The 17,407-nt window shown below is 47.9% G+C and overlaps 1 protein-coding gene across 2 annotated transcripts in view; it reads left to right on the top strand.

Moving 5' to 3' along the window:
- LOC131192807 (H-2 class II histocompatibility antigen, E-S beta chain-like) overlaps window positions 1-11,342 on the top strand; it is a 142,254-nt gene extending 130,912 nt beyond the window's left edge. Inside the window, exons 2-6 of one of the 2 annotated variants that reach the window (XM_058172348.1) lie at window positions 3,876-4,163; window positions 8,746-9,027; window positions 9,184-9,297; window positions 9,540-9,563; window positions 10,970-11,342. In XM_058172348.1, the coding sequence (XP_058028331.1) occupies window positions 3,876-4,163; window positions 8,746-9,027; window positions 9,184-9,297; window positions 9,540-9,563; window positions 10,970-10,983 (722 nt within the window). In that variant the 3' untranslated portion in view covers window positions 10,984-11,342. The remainder of the gene's footprint in view (window positions 1-3,875; window positions 4,164-8,745; window positions 9,028-9,183; window positions 9,298-9,539; window positions 9,564-10,969) is intronic. The other variant, XM_058172347.1, reaches the window with a different exon arrangement.
- The last annotated feature ends 6,065 nt before the right edge of the window (window positions 11,343-17,407 follow it).

Below are 17,407 nucleotides of genomic sequence, written 5' to 3'. Positions count from 1 at the left end.
TCTCTGGTAGCGGGCATCTGCTCAGGGCGTCTGCATGCCTAATTCCTTCCCTGGCCGGTGTAGTAATTTGTAAGAATCGCTGCCAGGAAGATAGTCCATCGGGTCAGTCTGGGCGAAAGTGCCACGGGCGTTGGGCGTCGCCTGCCAACAGACCTAGCAGGTCTATGGTCCGTGATGATTTCAAAATCACGACCAAATACATATTCATGGAATTTCTTTACTCCGGAGACTATAGCCAAGGCTTCCTTATCAAGCTGGCTATAATTCCTTTCAGTTGATGACATGGTTCGGGAGTAATATGCAATAGGGGCTTCTGTGCCGTTTGGTAACCTGTGGCTGAGTACAGCCCCCACCCCATAGGGAGATGCATCGCAGCTTAACACTAATGGCAGCGTGCCATTGTATTGGATAAGGAGGCTATCACTCGATAGGAGATTCTTTACCCCTTCGAATGCCCTAGCTTCCGCCTTTCCCCAAGACCATGCAGCCGTCTTTGCTAGTAATTTATGCAGCGGCTCGGCTACTGTTGCCTTATTCCTTAAGAATACCGCGTAGAAGTTGACCAGACCTAAGAATGCCTGTAACTCCGTTTTGTTCTTTGGAACCGGGGCCTTCCTGATGGCCCGTACCTTGCTCTCAGTGGGGCGAATCCCTTCCCTGTCTATCCGGTAGCCCAGGAATTCCACAGACTCAACCCCGATCTGGCATTTGTTCAGTTTAACTGTGAGACCGGCAGACCGGAAAATGCCCAAAACTTTTCGTAGCCTTACCCCTAATTCCTCTAGATTCTCAGCGGATACCAGTACATCGTCAAAGTATGGTACCACCCCTGGTAGGCCCTGCAATAGCCGCTCCATTAGGTTCTGGAATAACCCTGGAGCCACACTAACCCCAAACTGTAACCGGGTGCACTTAAAAGCCCCTCTGTGAGTCACAATTGTCTGCGCTTCGGCTGTGCTGCTATCTACGGGCAGCTGTTGATAGGCTTGGGCCAAGTCTAGCTTGGCAAAAACTTGCCCTTGCCCCATTGAGTGCAGTAAGTGCTGTACCACCGGACGGGTAAGACTCTTTGCAACGCTTTGTTAAGCGTTGCCTTGTAGTCAGCGCAAATCCGGACCGACCCGTCCGGTTTGACTGGGGTGACTATAGGGTCTCCCATAGCATGGTCAACTGGCACTAGAATTCCCTGGTTTACTAGCTTGTCCAGTTCGGTCAATCCTGGGCTTTAGGCTAACGGGACCCTCCTAGCCTTTAGGCGGATAGGGGCAACTTGGGGTCTAAGTTAAAGAGATAGGGGTCCCTGTACTTGCCCAGGCAGTCTCTGAAAACGCCCCAAATTCTTTACGAGGCGTCTTTGAGGTTGACTTCGTTTCTGAAGATTCCAGTCACTCCCATGCCCAATGCTCGGAACCAGTCCAGTCCCAACAAGCTTGGCAGGGTCCCATCGGCGATGGTGATGGGCAGAGTTTTCTTGTATTGTCCATACTCGGCGTGGACGGACGTTACCCCTCAAACAGGGATGCGATTCCTTGGTAGTCTTGTACCTTTAATTTCTGTGGTTGCAGCTTGCGCTTTGCGATGGCGGGTAAGGCTCTCACGAGATTGTCCCAGGACATGATCGTGATCGATGAGCCGTGTCCACCTCAATCGGCAGCACCCCTCAATCTTTGCCTTTGTAAAGATTTTTTCTCTAGGCGTGTTGATCGTGACCCACTCTCACGACAGTCTGATTCAACTTGCGCCTTTTTAAACTGACCACTCATGGGCCGCTTCGCTGCTCCAGCGCTCTGATTGGGCGGTTTGAATTTTTGGCGGGAAGGTTGGGGTGCTCAACAGGCCTGTGCTATGTGCCCTTCCTTTCGCAACACACCGCATCCTTAAATTTGCATTGTTGTCGTTGGTGTTGCCCTCCGCAACTCGCGCAGTCACCCGGTCTTCTTTCTCCGGCCTCCCGGTGTGGAAGACTCCTTCCTCTTCCTCACCGTCCGACTCAGCCTGGATCTCTCGTTGTGGACGGGGTTGATTTCGCACCAGCCGTTGGTGCGAGCGGCTTTTGTAGGGTTTCCGCTTGGGTAGACATCTCGTGAGCCCTGGCTTCGCCCAAGGCGTTGCCAGCGTTAGGTTGCTTTTAGACAGCAGCCGCCTCCAAACGGATGTCCCTGACCCCGCGGATGAGTTGCTCCAGCAACGCCTCATCCAAGTCTCGGTACTGCAATGTTTTGAGGCTTTCCTCAGGGCGGCCATGTATGCGCTGATGGACTCGCCTCTTGCTGTCTGCGCCCCGACCAACCGCTGCGCGTACTTGACGACGTTGGTGCATAATGGGCTTTCAATAGAGTCTGCAGAGTTTGCCACGGTACCGACTGTCGCTGGCTCCGCCAGGGATTCTGCGGTGTCAAAAACTTCTGGACCGCAGTGGCTCAGGAAATACGCTCGTTTCCTGTTGTCTGAGACTCCTTGAAGTTCGTTCGCCTCGAGGAAACACTCGAAACGAGCCATGTATGACCCCCATTTTTCCTTAGCTGGGTCGAATGGCGCTGGCGGTGTGTAGCCGGACATCGCTGCTTTCAGCCCCTTGTTTGCTGGGTTCGCGTCTTCCTGGTGCTCTTAGCCTCGAAATCCCACCTTCGTCGCCAGTGTTAGATTCGGGCAATAACGAGGCAGGAGACCAGGATAGTGACAACAGCTCCTTACTATATGGTGAACCCAGCAGCCAGTGCTGGGAAAAACCTCTCTTTATATACAGTTTAGCCGGAGGCTTCAACCAATCAGCAACGTGCTATTTTCCCGCCAAAACTTTTAAAGATACATTACAGGGGGAGTACTGAGAGATGAGGATTTGGGGGCTCTGAGTTGCTCCCCTCAATTGGCTCTCAAAACCTCCCCTTTGGGAGGGGCTGGAGACCCCCCCTTTGAGAGGCTCTGCAGGGGCTGCAGGGGGTCTTTTGGGGGAGGGGGAGGGGGAGAGGAAACGGGTGATCCAGAGGTGGGTTTCAGCAGGTTCTGATCAGTTCTGGAGAACCGGTAGTAAAAATTCTGACTGGCCCCGCCCCTATCTATTGTCTGCCTCCCGAGTCCCAGCTGATGGGGTGGGAATGGGGATTTTGCAGGATCCTTCCCTTGCCACGCCCACCAAGCCACGCCCACAGAACCCGTAGTAAACAAATTGAAAACCCCCCACTGGCTGCGATCCCCGAGACTCCTCCAATTCAAAGGGAGGGAGGTGGGCTGAAGATTCGGGGGGAGAAGAAAAGTTGGGGAGACCCAGGGAAGGTGGGGGTTCAAGGGCTGGGAGACCCCCGGGGAGTCAGTCTAGATGTCCTCATTGTGCCCCCTCCCCATATTCCCCGCCCCCCCAAAGGAAGAGAGTGGGAGGTGTGGATATTATTAGCTTCCCTCCAGTCTAGAAAGTTCCCTCCGCCCCTCCCCCATAGTCCCGGCCTCTTTCGATCCAGCTTTTCCTGCAGAGAGGAGATCTACTGGATCAGTTGAGTCTCTGGGCTTCTGCCTCCCTTTTCTCTTCCTCCTCCTCCCCTCTTCTTCCTCCCCTCTTCCCTCCCCTTTCTTCCTCTCCTCTTCCTCCTCCCCTCTTCCTCCTCCCCTCCTCCCCTCTTTCCTCCCTTGCCTTTTCTTCCCTCCCCTCTTCCTCCCCTCCTTATTTTCCCCTCCAGATTCCCCCAGGAAGTCTGCCTTTGTCTCTGCGACCGAGAGTTCCCTTTCCCTCCTCCAGGGGGCGTCTTCCTCCAGTCACTCAGGGAAGGTCCCCCGCCACCCTCCCTTCGCACGTAGATCTCCCCCTTCCTCTACCAACGGCTGGGAGCGATGGGCCCTGGAGTCCCTCCTGACGCCCTTCCTCCTCCTCCTCCCCCCCGCAGCCCATTTCCTGCACCAGACGAAGCACGAGTGCCGCTTCTTCAACGGGACGCAGCGGGTGAGGTTCCTGGACCGCTACTTCTACGACCGGCAGGAGGTCGTCCGCTTCGACAGCGACCGCGGGGAGTTCGTGGCCGTCACGGGGTTGGGGAAGGCGGAGGCGGACGCTTGGAACAGAGATAAGCAGTTCCTGCAGATCAAGAAGGCCGAAGTGGATCGCTTCTGCCGACACAACTACGGGGTGTACAACTACCAGGCGGCCAAGAGGGAGCGAGTGGTTGGCCGGAGAGGTGAGTCTGGGGGGGGATTTTGGGGGAGGGGATCCCGAGACCCCCTTTTTCCTTCCCTTGATTGATGGAAGATTCTCCCGGATGAAGATTTTCCTCCTTTTTTATTCTCCTCCCTCAAATTCCTCCTCCGACCATCATTCCCATCACTCTCCCTTTTCCTCCCAAGATCTCCTCCTGCCCGGAATCTGGGATCCCTTCGATTCCATCCCTCCAAGGGATCCACTTCATTCATTCACCAACTTTAAAAGCTCCCAGAGGGATCCTGCGAGGCAGCAGAGAAAAAACATCAAACCACAAAAACAGCCCATATGCAATTTCAGATTTCAAAGGCAAAAATGATTGAAACATTAATTAAAAGGGGGATTCAGGGCTCTGACCAGCCCCACAGCCGCCGCCTCCTCTTGGCCCCCCAGCAAAGCCCCAGAGCCCCATTTGGACCCCTTTCCGGAAGGCCAGTAAGGGGGGGGCTCCCTTCCCCTCTGGGGCCTTTGGGATTTTAGGATTAAAACAATGAATGTTCAATTGGAATCAATGAAAGCGGATGGTGGTCTCCTTTCTCTGCAGGTCTTAGTTCTTTTTACTCTTTATTCTCAGTCATTTCCACTCCGGCATCTCTTAAATCCAACAAATAAGTAGGTAAGGAAGTAAAATAAATAAATATATGAAATTAAATAAAAAAATTAAAAAAATTAAAATGAAATAAACAAAAAATTAAATAAATAAACAAAATTAAAAAATAATAATGTCGCTTGGTGGCCCCCAGGGGGAGAGCCTTCTCTGTGGCAGCACCGGCCCTTTGGAACGAGCTACCTCCGGGGTTACGCCAACTCCCCGACCTCCGAACCTTCAAGCGGGAATTGAAGACTTTACTATTTAATCGTGCGGGACTAGCCTAAGTGTGTTTTAATTAATTTATTTATAATTTTAAATTTTAAAGGGTTTTATATCGGTCTATGACTGTTTTAGTTAATTGGGCCTATTAAATATTTCGTTTTAAATTCGTTTTAAATTTGTGATTTATACTTTGTATATTCTGTGTTTTAATATGGCTGTGAACCGCCCTGAGTCCTTCAGGAGAAGGGCGGTATAGAAATTCACTATAAATCAATCAATCAATCAATCAATCAATCAATAATAAACTAACTAAATAAATGAAAGAAATACATAGATAATAAAATTAACTAAATAAATAATAAACTAAAGAATACAATAAATAAGCTAAATAATAATAAATAAACTAAACAATAAAATAAATTAAAATAATAAATAAATAATCAATCAATCCAGGTAGAATTTATAATTAAAGAATCAAACCTGAATCACACAAAATCCTGGTCTGGCGTTTCCTCTGCCTTGAGCAGAAGCCGATTCAAAAGCTGAGAAATTTTGTTCAGCCAATTTTGGGGGTCTGGGAGAAAAGCCCCCCTTGAAACCCCCTTTTTGGTCCCAGACTCAGCTTCCCCTGCAGCCAAATCCCTTCCCTCTTCCTTCCAGGGGAGGCTCCTGATTTGTGGAGGGGAGACTCCAAAAACTCCCACAAACTTTAAAACTGAATTTGGGGTCATAAGAAAGAAATCCGGCATCCATTCAGCCCTGAAGCCTCAGATTCTTTCATTCTCTCTTCCAGATTCTTTGCAGATCGCCTAGAATTGTTGGTGTAATTTACATTCTCTGTGTAATAATAATTGTATTTATTTCTGTCAACTGATGGGGTTTCAGAGGCCAAACATTGTGCAAATCAAAGATTCCAGCTGCACTTTTTGCCATTCGGCCTTTCCAGGGAAATTTTACTCCTTTGATGGAAACTGAAAAATCTTGAAATCATCTTCACTTAAGAACTGCTAAAGTCTGAGGTTTCCATTGGGAGCCCAGGAGATTGTCCAGAAATAATCTGTGGCCATAGAATGAAATAAAATGTTTCTCCCTTAAGAGAAAAAAACAGCCCCATCCTAAGAGAGAAAGACTTTTATGGGGAGATCCTGAGCTTTTGCTCCTTCCTTAAATTATTGACTATTTCAGGGGAACCGACAGAGATTTTGTTCTCCACATATTCAGTCTGGAGGCAAAACTCATTTTCACTCCCAAATTCTTCCCAGCAAAGCTAGGAGGATGATCACATCCATGTAATACGATATTAGAATTTAGTAAATAAATAAATAAATGATATTCTCTCAAATTTGAGAGACAGTTTGAAATATTTTTACCACCAAAGAGGATGTTTCCCTGGAGATAATAATCCCCTGATTGATAATATTCAACATTGAATTATTTCCTACTATCAATTCAATATTCTTCTTGTCTGCCATATTTGAAATAATTCCCATTCCAGCAATATTTAACATGGAAATTCCCTCACTTCTACGTACTAATTTATCTGATGATTTTTAATAATCTGTGAAAGTTGCCTGAAGATCCCCTGACAATTGTGTTGGTGTTGTGAGTGTGTCTCTTTTGTGGGTCTCTCCCTCCCTCCTCCCTCCTTTTGAGGGTCTCTGGGGGGATTTTCCCTTCAGGGAAAGGAGCTTCATCAGCTGCCCAAAGACTCCAAATCCCATGCTCCCCTCCTCTTTTCCTCCCTTCCCTGGCGGGATTTAAGAAAAAATAAATGCAGAAGTTGTAAATGCTCCAACACTGGAAATTTTTAAGAAAATGTTGGATAACCCTTTGTCTGAAATGGTGTAGGGTTTCCTGCCTGGGCAGGGGGTTGGACTAGAAGACCTCCAAGGTCCCTTCCAACTCTGATATTATTATTATTATTATAAATCTTATATTATATAAATAAGATTTATTTATTAATAAATCATGATGGGGGACAGATAAAATAAGGGGACAGATAAAATAAAATAAAATAAAATGGGGGACAGATAAAATAAAATAAGATAAGGGCCTCTGGTGGCTCAGCAGACTAAGTCTGTCTGTTATTAACACAGCTGCTTGCAATTACTGCAAGTTCAAGTCCCACCAGGCCCAAGGTTGACTCAGCCTTCCATCCTTTATAAGGTAGGTAAAATGAGGACCCAGATTGTTGGGGGCAATAAAAGTTGACTTTGTATATAATATACAAATGGATGAAGACTATTGCTTAACACAGTGTAAGCCACCCTGAGTCTGCAGAGAAGGGCGGGATATAAATTAAAAAAAAAAAAAAAAGTACTTTCTACTCCTGCTGTTTTAAATCAAGAGGTCTCTATTTGTCTCTTAAATTGGATTCCTGGATGGGCAGAGGGAGAAAGTTGTGTCCCTCGGGAGGTATTTAAAAAGAAAAAAATATATCTTTTTCCAGTCCACTTAAAATCTCCAGCAACTCCCATCTGGCCAAATTGGAACCCCAAAATCTTCACATTGCAGTGTTGTAAATAATGAGGTTTAGGCTATAAAAATAAAAATGTAAAAATACCAAATTGCAGCTTTTGAATTTCCACTGATTTAAAATCTGATCCTTCCATTTTCTTGCTAAAAGACTTTTTTTCTCATCCCAAATTTGCATTTTTTGTTTTTTAAAAAAGGTCATTTTCCGTTTGTAAAGCCACTCCCTTCTTTTAGCAATTCCATAAAGGCCTTTAACCTCCCAAGATGTAAATGGGATTTTTCTGAAAAAAGACAACAACCCACCCCTGAAATGTTGCTATTTGTCTGCATGGAAACCTGACCAGATCCCAGGTTGGAATTACAAATAACCATTTAAACATTGGTTGTTCTTAAGCATCGTAGAATTTACTGTTAATAAGAAAATCCCTCAAGAGAAACAAAATGGTTAGCAAAGGACTCAAGAGTTGGAATAGATCCATTGTCAACTCTCTTGGGGGGCTCATGCAGACTAAACCCCCCCCCATTAATCCATCCAAGAGTTTACAGAGGTTACAGACTAACAAGAGTTGGAAGGGACCTTGTAGGTCATCTAGTCCAACCCCCCACCCAAGCACTACACCATTTCTGACAAATGGCAGTTGGAGCATTGGCTGAAGGAGGAGATCAAGAGGGATTCTCTCCAAGGTTCTGCTGTGATCCTGGGATCCGCCTGATCTCCTCAGCCTCCAACTGCCCCCACCTTTCCTTTCCCAAAGATCCCCTCTAGATCCATTCCACCAGTGGGGAAATCTGAACCGGTTTGCTGCTGGTTCGCTGGCTGCGCATGTCCGCTGTGCACCAAGCACGCACTACGCACGAATGTACACTGTATGTCAAGCACACACTACGTGCACATGTGCAGTGTGCTCAAAACATGCCCTATGTGTACATGCGCAGTGCTCACCAAAAGGAGGTTTGGGAAGGTAAGTGAAACAGCGAGGGGGGGGGATCAGCTGTACTGCGCGATTGAGCTTCACTAGAAAGTAAGATTTCCTGCTTTCTAGCAAAGCTAAACCGTGCGGCACAGCTGATCGTTGAAAATACTGCTTCGAACCAGTAGCTTCTTAGTTTTTATTGCCTGAAACAGAGTGAACCGGTAGCGTTTCACCCCTGACTTAAAAGATATAATATTTTCAGGAGTAAAAGCGGATGTTGGCCTGAACTAACCAACTTGGTCTTCTGTTCTGGGCCCTCCTGTGTCTCTCCTGTGCCTCCTTCTCCTCCTTCCCTCCAGCCAAGCCCACCATCACCATCTCCCCCACCAAGATGGACCCCGCTTCCCCCAACACCATCCTCCTCTGCACCGCGACGGGTTTTTACCCCGTGGAGATCGAGATCCAGTGGCTGAAGAACGGGGAGCCGGAGAAGGAGGGTGTGGCCTTTGGGGAGGAGCTCCAGAACGGAGACTGGACCTACCAGCTCCAGGTGATGCTGGAGACCCAGCCCCAGCGGGGGGACGTCTACACTTGCAAGGTGGAGCACGCCAGCCTGGAGGCCCCCATCACTGTCCAGTGGGGTAAGCCCCTAACCTCCCTCTCTTCCTTTTTTGGGGACCCCATCCTGCCCTGAGAAGGGGGAGAGACCTTCCCTGTGGGGGGAGCCGGAATGGACCCTCCTGGGGGAAGATGGGCCTGATCCTCCTGCTCAGGTGAGGCTCCTTCTCCTTCCCCAGAGCCCCGTTCCTCCAGCTCTGCCAGGAGCAAACTCTGGACGGGGATCATGGGGGCCGTGATAGGAGTGGCCTTCCTGGCTGTGGGGCTCTTCTCCTACCTGAAGAGCAAGAAAGGTGAGTCTGGGGGGCTGGAGGAGAGGTTGAGGGGAGGGGACCATCTAGGGGAGGCCCTTATCAAGCTTAGCAGGTGGCCAAGAGGGGCCCCTTGAGGAATATTTTTAGGAACAAATAACCCTGAAGGGGTTATTAAGGGAAAATCCTGCAAACTATTATGGGCTATCAAAGGGGATAGGGACCCCACCCCCCAAGTCCTGCAGCCCATGAAGGTTTCTGATTGGATCTTTTTCTCCTTCCAGCAATTCCCATCCAACCACCTGCAGGTGAGTTTCTCTTCTTCTTCCCTCATCTTAGCCTCTCCTGCAAGTTATAAATTCCTTAATTGTTTCTTTTTTAAAAAACAAACATGCCTGAAGAAAACCTCCTTGCTGTGAATACAGCAAATTTTTGGATTTTGGGCAGCTTTTCCTTACAGAGATCTGAAAAAGGATTGCAATCAAAAACAAAAGCATACATAAACGCCAAAATCTTGCCCAGAATTTTTCCAAGTTTTGGGAAATTGCAGAAGGGAAGGGAAGGAGGGGGCCATTCCTTCCCATTCCTTCCTTGGGGAGGGAGCACCCCAGGTTCACATCCCCCCACCCATTTTGTAAGCCACCCACCCATTCTGTTAGGCTCACTGTGGAGGGGGGTTCCCAAGGTTATTCAGGCATGGGGACAAATTCCACCACTGTGGCTATTTTAAAAGGGGGGAGTCCTACGTGACTGTGCCCTGCGGTATTGTAGGCCACTTCAGCAAATGTCAGGAGATCTGCCCAGCTAAATTGCTGATAATTAACATAACATCTTAGGCAGAGGTGGGTTTCAGCAGGTTCTGACCAGTTCTGGAGATCCGGTAGTGGAAATTTTGAGTAGTTCAGAGAACTGGCAAATGCCACCTCTGACTGGCCCCGCCCCCATCTATTCTCTGCCTCCCGAGTCCCAGCTGATCGGGAAGAAATGGGGATTTTGCAGTAACCGTCCCCTGACACGCCCACCAAGCCACACCCACAGAACCGGTAGTATAAATTTTTGAAACCCACCACTGATCTCAGGTATTGTTCTATCATTGCGTTAGTTCATTCTCAAGCTCCATCCGTACATGGATGGAAGGTGGAGCTAAGTCCTTGAGATGAACCTATCAATTTAATGAACTTCCTCCAAAACTTCACCGTGAACTAGACCCCCAGCCCTCCAGTCGGAGATGATCCTTCTGGGCACCCCATGCAGACTCCTTTGGGTTCATTAGTTGGAACCTTGAGAGGCTGTTCTTCCTGACCCCCCTTTTCCTTCTGAGAATTCACACAATTTCTGCTCAAGTGACCCCAGGCTCCCCCCTTTGCTGCCACCCCCATTGTAGTCCCATCTTCTCTGTTTATATGAAAGGTCTGCAGGGAGGGGGAGGGGGGAAGAGAGAGGGCCTCCCCTCTTGATTAAACCCCTAATTAAGTCAATTAGAGAGAATCCCAGAATCCCCTGGAGATGAAATGGGGAGGAATCCCTGGTCCTTCCCAGCCTTTTCCTCCCTGAAATGGGCGGATTCTCCCTCTATCCGTCCCTGCCTGTCAACCTCCCCCCTGCAGTGTGGGCCTGCCCTGGGGGTGAGGGCTGAAAAGGAAGAAAAATATGTGATTTGCAGTAAACGTTTCTCTTTATATTCTAATTTTCTTCCCCATCTCTTTTTCTACAGCACTCATGAATTAATCCTGCTCTCTGATGCAAAAGGATATTTTTTTTCTTTAGTAGCTGATGACTCTTTGTCCTGTTTGCAACCTGTTAAAAATGGAGGCTGAAGGTGGCAAGTTGGGGGGAGGAGGAGAATGGCACCTGGACCTTCTCCTGCTGAGACGCCTTTTCCCCCAAACTTCCTATGGGGCATCCCTTTCTTGGAAGGGAGTGTTGGAGACCATCTAGACTGTCCCCAGGGATGCTGAGCTGACCTGTAACTCTAGTCCCCTCATCTCTCCTGGCTTTGAACCCACAGCAGCTTCATCTCCATCACTCTTCCTCCGAATCACTTCCCTTCGCTTTGCTATAAAAGAATAAACTTCTGATGTAAGAAACCCTGGAATCCTTCCTTCCTCTTCCTCCTCTTCCTCTTTCCTGCCCCCACAGGAGGCTCCTCCCTCCGCTGCCTCTGGATCCACCATCCGGACTACTTTGGGTCTGAAGCCAGAACTGCTTCGAAAGGAGGATGGGCAGATCCAGGGAGGGGGAGTGGCGGGACCCCCTCCTGCTTGAAGGCCCCCTTGCTCTGCTTCCCCTCAAGCCCCCTTTTGAGGAGCAGAATGCCAGCAGACCCCGTCCTTGCCAGGCACTTGTGGGGAGCCATTGGGGGGCACCTGAGACTCCCCCTACATTCACCCAGCCATTTCAGCCATTTCTCTCCTTCACAACCGGAGGGTCCTGCCCCATTTTGGCACACAACACCTCCCTCCCTCTTTGGGGCTCAGATTCTAATGTTATGGGGTCTCCTGCTTTATGGTATAAATGATGAAGGGTCTCCCCTACTTGAGCAGGGGGTTGAACTAAATGACCTCTGAGAAATCTACCTTAAGCCATTCGTGGAGTAGAAGACATTTGTCACTGAGGGGAAGAGGAAGGGGTTCAGTGGGTCAACCCTGAAGGGAAGACCCCTCCCTTCTTCCCAGCATCCCTAGATGCCTCTAAGTAGCCCTTCAATTGAGCCTCGTCCCCTCCAGAGGTCATCCAGACTGGCTCTGCAGGACTCCAGAGGCCTCGATCTCTTAAGGGCAGAATTTCCCCCTCCCCTTCCTCATCTGGGGTCGTGGGGTCACCACAGAAAGAATCTGTCAGTGTGTGATTGTAGGATTTGTCTCAAACACGGAGAAGATTCGGGCTCCTGACGACAATACCTCCCCTTGCAAGATAGTGTGGGGGCACCTGGAGAAGGGACAACACCAAATGTATCAGTGACGGGGGGGGAAAAATCAGATTTCCTTAACAAATAAAAAGCATTGTTGGTGGTAGATGCTTCATTGTTCAGGGGAACTGAACCAGCCATTTGTAGACAGTCAAACTCGGGTGGTTGGCTGTTTCCCAGGTGGGGGGAAGGTATCAAAGACGTGACTGAGGGGCTTAAAGAAATAATGAAGTCCACAGATTCTTATCCCTTTTTCCTCTTTCATGCGGGGAGGAATGAAAAAGTCCCTGGAAAAGATGCCAAGAGACTCGGAGCAGGTGGGGATGGGAGCCAAAGAGTTGGGGGCACAGGTGGATTTCTCTTCCGCTCTCCCTATAAAGGGAACCATCCAAGGAGGGAAGGCAGCACCTTGGAAGTCAAGCCTGGCTTAGGGGATGGTTCTCTTGAGGGAAACTGGGACTCTTGGACCATGGTCCACCACACCCACATGGGGGGCTTCTGGCAGGGGATGAGCTGCCCCTCACAAGGACCCAGAAGATCGGCTTTGGACACCGACTGGCTCTCCTCATCCGAAGGGCTTGAAAGTGGGAGGGAGAGAAAGTTTTAGAAGCTAATTGGAAGCTGAAACCTCAGTGGAATCAGCCAAATAAACCAACTAGAAATCTAGGGAGACTGTGGCCGGCAGAAGCTACGGAGGCTCTACGAGGAGATTCCTTCAAGGGCACAAATTGGCTTTATTTGTATTTAAAGAGGCTGCAAGGAACGGACAACACACTGATGTGAACGAATACACTATCTCTAATTTCTATAGCCACCCATCTCACAACAAGTGACTCTGAGTCACATACAACAAAGCTAAAAACAGGTATATACATGAAAATATTAAAAAGAAACCTTCAAAGAAATAAAAATATTTTAAAAAGAAGAAATATTAGGCAAAGAGTCACTTTTTTCAGTGTGATTGTAACTTTGAACAGTCACTAAATGAACCGTTATAAGTCAAGGACTACTTTCTTTAATGTGCTTTAACTGATGGAGAAAGGAGAATGTGGCTTTTCTCGCGGCCAGCGGGCTCGCCACGAAAGGGTCTGGGCAGTCCCCGCGCCAGACGGAGTGAGAAATGAATAAGCAGAGTCCAATTCTCCTCGGGTGAGCAAGCCCCGAGCTAGCCCGAGACAAACTCTTTTATTGTGTATAGGTAAAAATGGGTGGTTACAAAAGGTAAGCAGGGGAGGTTACATATTGGCATATATTCAACACGTGAACACGTGACTGCAAGCACATCCACAAGCCTATGATTTTGGGAGAAAGATCATGATTCTTGGGAGGAGTTTTACCATGAAGTGGTTCTTTGTTCTCTGCTTTTTGCCTACGTGGTACAGCAAACAGAAATACATCTTGAGACATCCTGACTACATACTAATAAATCTCATATAATTGTGTGTAGGAGCAAACTTCTTTTGAAGCTCTATGAAGCTGACCTTATCAGAGAAGGAATGTTCTGTGGCTATCTCATAGGTGTTGTTACATTTACTGGCAAACATCTTTGTAACCTTGGCATCAAACAGATTTCTGCTTACATGATAACAATTAGCCAGACTTACCTATTCTGATATTTTTGCACATAAGCAATTTCTCAAAACTTGCTCATGCTTATATTTGCACATAAGTAATTTCATAAACAGTTTCATAAAGGGGTTCATATGGCATAATATCGCAACAGGAGAAGAGAACCATCATCAGGTATTCTGGAAGGGCCCCTTCAGCCACTTCCGGTGGGCCAGAGGACCTTGTGGCTGCCCCACCTGGAGGCTCAGCCATGGGGCGGAGGAGGAGGAGGAGAGTCCCTGAGCTGCCCTGAGGAAGATTCGAGGCTTGTTGCCTGCTGGATCCTGGCCAGTTCCTCAGTTCTGCTTCGGAGGAGCCCAACGCTTCAGGCTGGGGCGGTTATTTAAGAGCCTCTGCAGCTGTTGGGGGCTGGAGAAAGAAACTCTGTGTGTGTGTGTGTGTGTGTCTGGGGATGGCAGAGAGAACTCAGAGAAAAGGACAATATTTGTGGGGGAGGGGAAACATGAAGAGAGCCTAGAAGTTCTGCTTTGATCAGGAGATCTATGGGAGTCCCACCAGAGTCTCTCTGGATCTGGGACCAATTTTGTGTGACTGGGTGTCTCCAAACACACAATTGTGGGAGAGGTTCGGACTCTGCCGCCTCCTTCAGCTGCAGGTGGGGACCCAGTTCTGGCCTGCTGAGGCTGGTGCTGGGCCAGGGGGGAGTTTGACCCCTCCAGCCCCCGCCCCCCATGCCAGGAAAGGATTCGGGGCATCTCAGGATAGGCTCCCTGTGGGATGTCTGCCTGCTGCACCTGGGAGAAGGTTGAGGCTCTGATCTGGTATCTCCAACCATTAGCTGGTATTTTATCCTCAGCCCTCAACAGCTGGCAGCTGCTCAGCTTCCGATGCCTCCATCTAGCTGAGAGAAATCAGCCTGATTAGCCTGAGGATGGGAGTCCACTAGGAAGCACCTGACTGTTGTGACCCAGGCCCAAGTAGGTAGTAATAAGCTCAGTCCATGAAAAAAAAACTTTATTCGAACAGATGGGAATTACTTCATTCCCAGCATCATTCAACTCAAAGTAAAACAAATGCCTCCCAACACAAATTCCTCAGTTATCTTGCAAACCTTGGTCCAATTAGGCAAACTGCCAAAAGCCCTTCCTGGCAAACGTCCTGAAGCCAGAAAAACAAAGACGTAGACGAAGCAGAAGATGAAGCAGAAGACGCAGCTACAACGTTGTTTTCCGGCAAAGACCAAATGCCGATGGTGGTCTGCTTTAAGCCTTACAGATCAACAGATGATGCTGTTAATATGGCTCTGCACTACATCCTACAACATCTTGAGTCTCCAAAGACCTATGCAAGGGTCCTTTTTGTAGACTTTAGTTCAGCATTCAATACCATCATTCCAGACATTCTTCTAACTAAGCTAAACCAGCTACAGGTACCGGAACAGACTTGTAAGTGGATCACAAGCTTCCTAACAAACAGGAAGCAGCAGGTGAAGCTAAGCAAGATCACATCAAATACCTGTACAATTAGCACAGGGGCCCCCCAAGGCTGTGTGCTCTCCCCACTTCTCTTCTCTCTGTATACCAATGACTGCATCTCCAATGATCCATCTGTTAAGCTACTGAAGTTCGCAGATGACACAACAGTGATTGGTCTCATTTGAGACAATGACGAATCCGCATATAGACGAGAGGTCGAACGACTAGCCTTGTGGTGCAACCAAAACAATCTGGAACTGAACACACTCAAAACCGTAGAAATGGTGGTAGACTTTAGGAGAAACCCTTCCATACTTCCACCTCTCACAATACTTGACAACACAGTATCAACAGTAGAAACCTTCAAATTTCTGGGTTCTATCATATCGCAAGATCTCAAATGGACAGCTAACATCAAAAACATCATTAAAAAAGGACAACAAAGAATGTTCTTTCTGCGCCAACTCAGTAAGCTCAAACTGCCCAAGGAGCTGCTGATCCAGTTCTACAGAGGAATTATTGAGTCTGTCATTTGCACCTCTATAACTGTCTGGTTCGGTTCTGCAACCCAACAAGAAAAACACAGACTTCAGAGGATAATTAGAACTGCAGAAAAAATAATTGCTACCAACCTGCCTTCCATTGAGGACCTGTATACTGCACGAATCAAGAAGAGGGCCGTGAAAATATTTACAGACCCCTCGCATCCTGGACATAAACTGTTTCAACTCCTACCCTCAAAACGACGCTATAGAGCACTGCACACCAGAACAACTAGACACAAGAACAGTTTTTTCCCGAAGGCCATCACTCTGCTAAACAAATAATTCCATCAACACTGTCAAACTATTTACTGAATCTGCACTACTATTAATCTTCTCATAGTTCCCATCACCAATCTCTTTTTTGTGTTGTAAATGTTGTATCTTGATGAACGTATCTTTTCTTTTATGTACACTGAGAGCATATGCACCAAGACAAATTCCTTGTGTGTCCAATCACACTTGGCCAATAAAAATTCTATTCTATTCTATTATGGGTGGGGCTAATCATCTCTTGGCCCTACTCCCGAGTTGTCCTCTCTGCTTGAATTGCTCTTGCCTTCTGGCAGCTCTTCTCATGCGTGCATTAGGAACAGGCTCCTCCTGTTCCTCTGCCTCACTACTATCAATCTCTGGAGGCTCTAGTGTCCGCACCTCACTCCCCGGTGGCCCTGGGCCAGGGTGAAATGCTACCGGATCGGAGGGGTGCGATCCGGTAGCGATGGCGGCTGCTGGTTTCGGAGGACCGGTAGCAAAAATCCCTGGCCCCGCCCTCCCTGCCTCTGCTGAGCTGCATCATCTGCAGAGGTTTGTTTTTTTTACTTTTAAAAGCTGGTTTTGCTTCAGCAGAAACAGGCCTTTAAAAGTAAAAAACAGCAGAACCTTACTTGTACTCTTACGTGTAGAAAACATGTTTTCTACAAGTAAAAGTAGAGATTTTAAGGCACTTATCTGATTACTGATGAACGCATGGCTCTCTTTCCAGCCCGAAAGCTCTAGTTTCACTTTCAGTCAGACAGAATCAATCGCTCAGCTAATCTATTTCCTCGGTGATCAACTGGCTGGCTTTGCTGAGGAACTCTGGGATCTGAAGTCCACAATAAAATAAAATAAAATAAAATATTTGTGCAGCTTTCTGGGATTTGGTGTGTTTCTGCAGTGTTTCACTCTAACTTCACAAACACACAAAAACTCACAAAGCTGTATGTGTATATTGTGTGTGTGTGTGTAAAATGTGAAAGTTGATTTTTGAGCTTTTTGTGGCTATGTGAAGTGTGAAGTGCAGCTGCTTTTACATTGTGTGTGAGTCAGTTGTGTTGTGTTGTGTTGTGTTGTGTGTGTGTAAAGTGTGAAAGTTGGTTTTTGGTACCTCTTATTGTTTTTTATACTTTGTTTATTATTTTTATTATTTATTGTTATTGGCCACGCCCACCTGACCACCAAGCCACGCCCACCAATTAAGCCACGCCCACAGAACCGGTAGGGATAAATTTTAGATTTCACCCCTGCCCTGGCCTCACCTCAGCCTCATCGCTGTCCGACTCTGTTGCCAGCTCTGTAGGCTGCTGACGGACCACAACACTGGGCCACTTTATAGGCTGAATCTCCTCCAAGACAAGGAGGTGAAGCTTCAGGCCCTCCTCGAACTCGCCTCCCTC

The sequence above is a fragment of the Ahaetulla prasina genome, chromosome 2, assembly GCF_028640845.1.
Source record: "Ahaetulla prasina isolate Xishuangbanna chromosome 2, ASM2864084v1, whole genome shotgun sequence".
In the NCBI taxonomy this organism is placed as follows: Eukaryota; Metazoa; Chordata; class Lepidosauria; order Squamata; family Colubridae; genus Ahaetulla; species Ahaetulla prasina.
This window is presented reverse-complemented; position numbering and strand designations above follow the sequence as displayed.